General features: G+C 57.4%; 1 protein-coding gene across 1 annotated transcript; it reads right to left on the reverse strand.

Annotated features, from left to right (window-relative positions):
- Positions 1–810: 810 nt before the first annotated feature.
- Positions 811–1,806, reverse strand: P170DRAFT_479857 (uncharacterized protein; the record flags this gene model as incomplete). The annotated part of the gene is made up of 1 exon (XM_024853727.1): positions 811–1,806. The coding sequence occupies one exon, from the start codon at positions 1,804–1,806 to the stop codon at positions 811–813; it is 996 nt and encodes a 331-aa protein (XP_024700642.1).
- Between the last annotated feature and the right edge of the window lie 7,704 nt (positions 1,807–9,510).

Consider the following 9,510-nt stretch of genomic DNA (forward strand, 5'->3'; position numbering starts at 1 on the left):
GGTCATAATAAGGTAGTATTTAAAATTATTATATCTAATTGGCTTGATCGTTTGAATATCTGCATGCTAAAGTTCTGATGGACTTCCTGAATCACTGGATTGGGGAATGCGAGAAATAATCCTCTTAGCTTTCGCCTCCTTACACGCTTCACATGTTCCCTTTGATCCTTCAATGGTGGTCTCTGGGTCTGATGTAACGGTCGATTTGAGCTTTAAATCCCCAGTATGACCTAGGCGGCGGTGGAGTGTCATTATGTTTACCGCTGTACCCGAGTAATTAAGGATCTGGCGACGCGGAAGGTTGATCGTGAGGAGGAAGGGGAGTCCCCCTTTTGTATAGGAGAACCTAAGGACTTCATCCGTATCCTAGTGGCGAAGCGTCTGGTTCCGTTGATTCTACTATATCTTTATCGACTCTTTCGCCCGTTCTATCGCGAAAAGACCGAAATCAAGGCTAAAGATGTAGAACGCGGGGACCTCATACACAACATGAGTCCCATCACGCTGATCAAGTCGGATAGTTACTGAGCTATATCCTTTGGCCACCGCATCCCGCCCCTTAGATGTTTGAAATCCATAGGGGGAATCGTCTGGACCATACTCCGTGTAGGTCGTGAAGCTGGATAGATCGGGAGTCATATGATTCGCGGAGCCATTGTCGATAATCTAATGTTTCTTGCTAACCGGGATGGATGATACTGCCTGCCCGGAGAAGTTGAATGTGCCCTCAGTCTGCTGAGAGGCAATCATCTGCGGATTATTGGATTTCGGGGCCTTCTTTGGACGAGTTCCACCTTTCCATTCAGACGCTTACATGCCCTCCACGGGCAACCAGTCATCAGGACAGATATGAGGGGCAAGATAGAAACAATTCGTCGTTTTGTGGCCACGAATTTTGCAGTAGGCACACACCTTGTCGACCATCTTCTTGTCTTCAGGAAGATTCCGCCATTTTTCGGCAAGAGTGTAGTCACGCATACCGTTCTCTGGCTTCCGGGGAGGGTAGGTGAACGAGGAAGAAGTATTCTCAACAGGAGGAGCGTTCGTAGGGGAATTCTTTCCCTTTCTGCCCTTTGCCGCGGGTGCTGCAGAGGAGGTGTTGATAATCTGGTTCGCTGAAAGGACCGCTTCATCCGCGATCTTCTTAAAATGGGACCACTCCATTGTAGTAGCCATATCATCCTTCAACGAATGGTGGGTTAGGTCGTAGAAAACAGGCAATTCATTTCGAATGCCATCGAGCAATATGAGGGTCGCCATCCACGGGGTAATGGGACAATGAATGGTCGAACAAACTTCAACCGCTTGCTGAAAACCCTTTATGTAGGCGGCGAGCGAATCGAACTTATTCCTATCGCAATGAATGGCGTTAAGAAGAAGCGATTCAGACCTCCTACTGCCGGAGCCAACGCAGAGACGACGCAATTCATCCCACAGTTCGTCAGCGTATTCGGAGGCGCCAGATGACATCTCGACCTGATTGAGCATGTCATCCGACAATTGCTGCTTGATCCAATAAACCGTCCACTCTGAGTGCTTGAGCCAGATCTTAAAGTCCTCTGCATCGTCAATCGAAGGACGAGGAATCGAGCTATCAAGCAGCTGAAAGTAATGGAGCGGTTTCAAGACAATTCGCACTCTGTTGCACCACATGTCGTAATTCTCACGGCCCTTGAGCTTCCGCTCTAACCCCTCGATCGTGGGAGGGTTCGAAAGGTCAAGTTTGAATGTACCCTGCGGTCCATAATCAATCTGATCCCTAGGGGGGACCACCGCAGCACCGATCTGGCCAGATGGAGAACTCATCTCGAGACGCCTTTAGAAAGGAACGAGGTGATAGAGGTGGTTGACAACGAGACATTGAAAAAAAAGGAGGAAATTGAACAGCTCTAAAAGAGTCAATCAATCAATCAATCAATCAAAATTCTATTAACCCGATGAAGCCTATCTATTGAAACAACAGGCTATGCGGGCGCTTCTCCAGCGAAGCAGAATTTTGCTTCCGAACGCCGTATACATACGTGTATATATAAATCCCACAATCGCAGTAAACCATCAAAAAGTAACACACAACTAAATCACAGCTGCCACACGCCTGCCGCGTGTCTATTGCGCCATCTAGAGGCGCCTCCGCTCCTTCTGCGTTCCCTTATTTAGTTATTCCATTTCTGGATGCGTCACCGGTGAGGGGCGAGACCCTCACCCCCACCCCTAAAGTTCCATGTAACCATCGTCTTCGTTGTCTAGTTCGAGACCTTCTAGAAGGCTGTTGGGTCCCGGGGCCTCCTCCTTCTCTTTGTCCCTAAATTGGGCGAATCGGAACTGCTGGAGGAGGCTAGTTTGTTGTATATATTTAGCGATGTAGTGGGTCGCCTGCGGTTGATTTATAACTGCGTTGTAGTCCTGCGTACGCCTACGCAGCCCCTTGATCGAGCCGAGGCTTCCCATAAGTTTCCTGCGGTAGGTGGTGTGCAGCGGGTATTCTAGGAGGACGTGTTCGGGGGTCTGAGACCTTAGATTATACTGGTACCTGTCCGAGTCGACCTGCTTAATCTTATAAAGGAAGTGTCTTAATCCTATCCTTATAGTGCGCATCTGCATGATAATCGACGTGTGCGATTTACTGAGGTGTTCGTACTGCCTCAAACTCTTCTTATCGGGGGCAGGCAGTAGCCGTCTTGTTGGCTTACCCACTTTCTACCTCCCCCATTACTTCGCCCACTGCTCGCAGAGGCTCTGCCTGACGCCCCGCTTAACTACAGCCGCGAGGCGTATGACTGGTCCCCGCGTTTGCCCCGCAGAGCTTAATTTGACCGCAGCATCTTTGGCAGCAACGTCTGCCCTCTTATTCCCCTTAACTCCAATGTGAGCAGGGATCCACCGTAGCTCTATATCTGCCTCTGGTAGGCCCTGGCGTAAGGCTCGCACCCTCTTGTAGATGGCCCGCAGGGTGTATTGCCCTGATAGACGGCCAGGGTTCCTTGTAGCTAAGATTGCTGCCTGATTGTCCGCGAAGACCGTGATCAGAGCAGTCGTAGTATACTTCTCCAGGGCCATTCGGGCCCCCTTTAGCTTGCCTATGTACACTGTAGAGTCCAGCTCGGTCCCTAGGTGCCTTTTAGCGGACTTACTGGCCTGGATCGAGACCGCTGCAGCCCTGACTTGCCCGCAGTAGCCGCTCCCGTCCGAGTACTATACCTGCCTTGTATGGTTCTGGCAGACCTCCTCGTGGGCCTTAATTGCCTCCTCTACGCCCTTAATAACGCACCGGAGGGGCATCTCCCACGGGGCAAGCACGTGGGCCACTCTGCTTTCCTACTGCTGTCCCGGGTCTCTCGAATAGAGGGGGCCAGTTGTTTTCCACTTGAGCGCATCTAGAGGGCTGTAGCCGGACAGCTTGACCACTGTCTTATCCCTCTGGTATAAGAGCCCCCTAGGGAGGGTCCTTACTGGCCTAGTCTGGATTCGTATTACTATTTTCTGAATGATTTGTTGCATCTGGATGCGTACCGGGGGAAGGTGGAGTTCCACCCCCAATGTCGCACCCGCGGTGTTTCGAAAGGCGCTACTAATAAGCACTGCGGCGCGCGTCTGAATTCGCTCGAATTTATTGACCAGGCGGTTTAGTTCCTCTGCTTTGGCTCGCCCGCTGTAGGGGCTGTACCAGGCGGTCACCCTGTACAGTATCTGGGGGACTACCACTGCTAGATATATCTTTCTTATGGCTAGCAGAGAGGTCCCCTAGGTGGAGCCCGAGATGCTCCGGAGGGCTGCTAGACTGCCGCTCGCCTTCGCCACTGCCTTGGAGCGGTGGGTGTTGAAAGAGAGAGTATTGTCTAGCTAGATTCCTAAATACTTTGCTTGCTTAACTGGCCTAATGATATAGCCAGTTGCGCGGTCCTTTATAGGCAGTTAGTTGTGGCCTAGGGGCTCCTCCTGGATGTCCCAGCTCTCAGGGTCTTCCTCCCCCATGGGGGCCGCGTACTCTACCGGCTCGCTGCGTTCGACTGCGTGGTCGGGGTTTAGGGGATTCCGAAAATAAATAAGCTCAAATTTATCGGGGGCAAATTTTGATGAGTGGCGCCTAGACCAGACCACAGTCTTATCTAGGGCCCTCTCCAGTAGCCGTTGGTTTACCGCGTAGCTATAAGAGATGGCCAGGGTGCACGCATCGTCAATCCACCCGAATGGTACTGTTCTGCCGCTGCCCCCCACAGGGGGCTGCATCCTGAGCGCCTCGAAGCCCGACACCTGGAGTACTCTGATTAAGGGGGTGTTAAAGATTAGAAAGAAGATAGGGGAGATGGGGGACCCCTGCGGGATCCCGGTCGACGTGGGTAGGAGGTCGTTGAGGTACCCGGGGAGCTGAATCCGGGTCTGTCGGTTTGAAAGGAACGACTTGAGCTAGCTAGCGAAGTGGCCGAGCTATACCGTGCGCAGGTTGTGAAGCAGGCGAGCGTGGGAGATGTTGTCAAAGGCACCTGCCATATCTAGGAGTAGCATACTCACCTTTAGGCGGCTCCCCCACGCGCTAAAGATGTTGTCGAGCAGTAGCTGAATCAGGTGGTCGACTGAGATGCCCTTCCGGCCCCCCAGGTGGCCCTTCGGGAGCAGACCATGTTCCTCTAGGGTGTAGGCGATCTGCACTGCCACTACCGCCTCTAGGATCTTACCGAGGGTGTTCAGGAGGGCAATGGGGCGGTACGATTTAGGGATTCGGTAATCCCTCGGGCCCGCCTTGCGGAGGACGACCGTCGTCGATTGCTGAAAGTACTGGGGGTTGTGGCCTACCTTTAGGCAGGCGTCGAATATGGCTGTGAGCACCCTCATGAAAGCGGGCACCTCTGCGAGCCAGTGCCACACTTTATTAGGGATGCCGTCCGGTCCGGGGGCTTTGTCTGGGGGTGCCCGGTAAATGCACTTGCGGACCTCGTGTTGCTGGAGGTCAGGGAATTCGAGCTGGGGGGGTAGGGGGGTCGAATCGATATCAGAGAGGTCCGCTGGGGGTGGTACGGGGAAGAAGGCCTTCTGGAAGGCCTCTACCTTCTGCTCTGCGGTCTCTGCGGGGCTGTTGTTGGTGTTCAGGGTTGGTATAAGCCCTCCTCGGGCCTCCCGGTCCCTCGCCCACTTGGCCATCTATTACATGCCTCGGGGGCCTGAGCTAGTGATTGATTGATTGATTGATTGATTCGTTCCATTATCCTCCATTTCGGCACCCGTACAGGGCCACGCTGGAGTTGCGGTGGCAGCATGGCACACAGAATCCTTAGAGTATTGCCATGCCAGTTGCCTGCCTTATATATATATATATATACATATATATCTGCAAGGTCAAGCTGCGTAGTCAACATCGTTAGGGATCCCACGTACCGCCAGCACTACCGCGAAATCAAGAATACCTGCTATATATACAGGCGGATACAGAACAGGGAATCATATAGCCAGAAATAAGACAGTTAAGTCAGCTGCGTTCCTGGATCTCGCCCTTGGCCACTACCCGGGACCGCCGCGATCCCGGGCCCTTCTGCTGCCCCCTGCGCTGGGGTCCCTAAATCCTCCGCTCTGTGGTCCGCTCCGTATTGTTCCTCCACTCTTCCTATCTCTTGTTCCTCCGCCTGGGTGGCCTCCGGCACCTCCTCCATCCGGCCTTCCTCCGTGACCCGAAGGCGGGCCATCCCCTGCAGGTAGGGGAGGCGCCCCGTGGCTAGAAGGAACCGGGCGGTTTTAGGGGCGTGCCGGGGGTCAATCAGGGCGTCCTTTACCTGTTGCGGGTGGGTGGTGTAGTCGGGGCCCCAGAGCCTGCGCCGGAGGTCTGCGTACCTCTCGCACCGCAGGGCGTGGGCAGCAGTCTCGTCCGCCCTCCCACACGGGCAGAGGGGGTCCTCCGCCCTGTTGATCGTGGTAAGGAAGCGGTTGAGCCCGATCTTACCCGTACGCGCTTGGAATAGCGCGCTCGCCTGCGGGGCGGAGAGGCCTTCGTACCGCTGCAGCGCCTTCGACCGCGCGTCGAGCTCGGGGAGGTATTGCCGTAGGTGTCCGCCGTGGGCCGCATGCCGCCAGGTGTTCCTCCATTCTTCCTTAATGTATTCCTTGACCCACGCTCCGGCGGCGGAGCGGAGGTGCCAGGTGTTGATATCCGACAGGCGCGGGGCTGGTGGCCCGGGGGGCGCTCGGTCTCGCCACCCGGTGGCCCTCTTGGCCGCGTCGTCTGCCATCTCATTGCCGGGGACGCCGAGGTGCGCGGGGATCCAGTAGAACGCCACCTCCCCGGATCCCCCGTACGCGCTACGGCGTTCGGCAAGCAACTCGATGATCTCCCGCACTAGGTACTGCCCCGAGCCGAGTCCCGGGGAGATCAGGTTACGCAGGGCGCCTTGGTTGTCCGTGTAGACTTCTAGGGGCCCGCAGAGGAGGGGGTGGTCCCGGGCTAATCGGAGGGCGAGAATAATCCCTGCTAGCTCGGCTGCGGGGACCGTGTATTCCCGCTCCGTCCCCATATAGGCCATGGAGCGGACTCCATGATCGTGGGACACCGCGGCGGCCCCTATCTCCCGCAGGCCCCCGGGCACCCGCTCGATCCCTGAGCCGTCTGTATAGAGGCGCGCGCGCTGCGGGAAGGCGATCGTGTGGATTTCGTGGTGAGTAATCGCGAGGTTCTTGGACGCCTCGATGCGAACCAGGGGGGGTTCCCACCACGGGGCGACCGGGTAGGGGATGCGTGTCTCTAGGGCGAGTACGCCTATTTGCGCCTCCTCTAGTACCGCAGCGGTATGCTCCGCCGCGGTGGCCAGCAGCCGGTTCGGGTGCTGCGTGCGGTGGGCGGCCAGTTGCTCGTACAGGGGCGAGGAGGCGAGGCGGGTGAGGGCATGTAGCTGGGTCTGCTGAAGCTGAAGGTGTAGGGGCAGTAGGTGTAGTTCCGCATTGAAGGCGTCTGCTCCGACCAGTTTGAACCCTCCGGAGATAACCTTACCTGCCCGGCGTTGGACTTCAGTTAGGACCTTTAGGTGCTTATCGAAGGCCTGCACCCGGCCGTGGGTCCTAGGGAGGTGCCAGACTGAGGCCGCGTAGGTAATGATCGGGACTACGCAAGCGAGATAGATATGCCTGCGCTCCTTAGTGGTCACCCCCCAGTTAGACCCGCCCAGCGCGCTGATCGCCTGCAGGGCCTTGGACGCGCGGTTCTCCACGTGTTCCACCTGCGGCCCGAAGGAGAGGCTCTCGTCCAGCTGCACCCCTAGCAGACGTGCTGAGCGGGAGGCTTGCACTACCCGGCCCCCACCGAGGTCCAGCGGGGTAGGGTCGGCCGGCTTGGGTGGGGGTCCCCGTGGCTGCCTCTGGGTAGAGGAAGTGGACGAGCGGGAGGAGCGGGACGAGCAGGAGCGGTTGTCCCAATCAAGGTCCCCCTCGCTGTCGTCCGACTGGATGTCCAGCGGTATTCTGGGCCTGCGGGTACTGCGCTTAGGGCGGTTCGCGGCTGCTGTCCGCTCTGCTGAAGGCCCCCGGCTGCCTACTGTCCTCTTGCGTTTCCTAGATGGCCGTACCGGGCAGTGGTGGTGGACTACCTGAAGTTTGTCAGGGGCGAAGACCGACGCGTGGGTGGTCGACCACGGGACGCAGGTAAGCTGAAATTCCTGCTCGAGAGTGCGGCAGTTCTGGGCCTCCGAGTCCCCTACCGCGATAATAGTAGTGTCGTCGATATACCCGATATTCTGCGTACGGTGGCTAACCATCATGTCCGCGTTGTAGAAGATGTAGAGGATCGGGGACAGAGGAGACCCCTGCGGGATCCCGGTGTTGACTCGGGCCCTAGGACTGGTGTGCTCGGGTAGGACGAGTATAGTATATCGGTCTGAGAGGAAGGATGTGATCCAGTTGATAATCTCTATCGGGATACCGCGTTTGCGCAAGTTGTGGAGTAATCGGGGGTGGGATACGTTATCAAAGGCCCCTGAGATGTCGAGGTAGAGGATCGATACTACCTTATTCTGCTTCCACGCGGAGTGGATGATTTCCACGACTGTGTGTAGAGCTGCGTCCGTACCGCGGCCGCGCCTACCTCCGAAGTGGTTAGGGGGGAGTAACCCGTGCGTCTCTGCCAGATAGCTTAACCGCGTGGCCAGGATGCTCTCTAAGGCCTTACCCACCGTGTTAAGCAAAGCGATCGGACGGTAAGCTTTTGGCACGCTGTAGTCAGGTTTCCCGGGCTTGCGCAGCGCAATTGTACGTGACTCCCGAAAGTGCACTGGGCAGTAGCCCTGCCCTAGGCACTGTCTAAGAAGGTCTGTCAGCAACGGGATAAACTCCGCGCAGTGCTCTCCCAGGGCCTGAAGGACCCGGTTTGGGATCTCGTCCGGCCCTGGGGCTCTATCGGGGGCGGGCCGGTCGATTGCTGCCCGTACCTCCCGCTCAGAGATAAGGGGCGTGTGAATAGGTAGTGGGTATACATATCCCTGTAGGTCGGAGAGGTCCGCAGGGGGCGGAGCGGGAAAGAATACTCTCGCGAGCGCCTCTGCCTTGGCCTCCGGGACGTAGTGGATAGTATCGCCCACCCGGAGCGGCGGGGTGTACGCCTGCACCCCTCCGCCCCCTTTAGCCGCCCGGACCAGACGCCATAGCTTGTCTGTGCTGCCGCTAATCTCCTCCACCCGTCTGCGGTAGTTGGTCGTACGGATGCGCTTCATAACCTTCTTCCCTGCGCGCACGGCCTGGGCGCGGGCAGCTCGGAGGTCCTCAGGCACTATCTGCCCTCGCCTGACCCGCTGTTTGATCTGCCTCCGTAGGCGGCGGGCCTGCTTCTGGGTATCGCGGGCCTCTGGGGTGAAGCCGGGCTTCGAGTGTTCCGAGATGCGCAGCCACGGGGTGGATTGTTCGACCCCCTGCTAGATCGCGCTGACGGTCTGGCTGACCGCCTCGTCCAGTTAGCCAGGCGTCACAGGGTGGCCCAGGGGGAGAGAGAGACCCTGGGGGAGGCAGAGGCTCGGGCGAGGTGGGAGGAGGGCAGCGGTAGTCTGGGTCAACCGTGCGAGGTCCATGGCTGCCCAGTTGCGCCTCGGTCGGGGGGTCTTCTCCACGAGGTGGATGTTGAAGGTGATCGATATCGGGAGGTGGTCCGAATCTCCCGCAAGCGTGGTGTCTACCCCTATACCGATTAGCTGTTCCTCTAGGCCCCACGTACAAAGGCAGAGGTCGATTGCAGTGCCGACATGAACCGACTCGGCTACCTCGGGATCGTCCTCGTCCCTGCGTGCGCGGGCTGGGCGGGTGACCAGGCCTTCCGGGGTGAGGACCGCTAGGGGGACCGCTTCAAGCAGCTCTTTAAATTCGCTGACTTTCTCGCGGTTGCCCCCGGGGCGGGGGTAGGTAGGCCCTGACCACTGCCGGTCGTGGAGGTTGAAATCCCCTACTACTACGTGGTGTTTGGCCTCTTTCTCCGCTCCGATACAGTCCGCAGCAGCTAGGGCGTGTTGGAGATCATGGACCCCGGTATTGCCTGGGCCGGGGTTGTTGTAG

The sequence above is a fragment of the Aspergillus steynii genome, assembly GCF_002849105.1.
Source record: "Aspergillus steynii IBT 23096 chromosome Unknown P170scaffold_8, whole genome shotgun sequence".
Classification (NCBI taxonomy): Eukaryota; Fungi; Ascomycota; class Eurotiomycetes; order Eurotiales; family Aspergillaceae; genus Aspergillus; species Aspergillus steynii.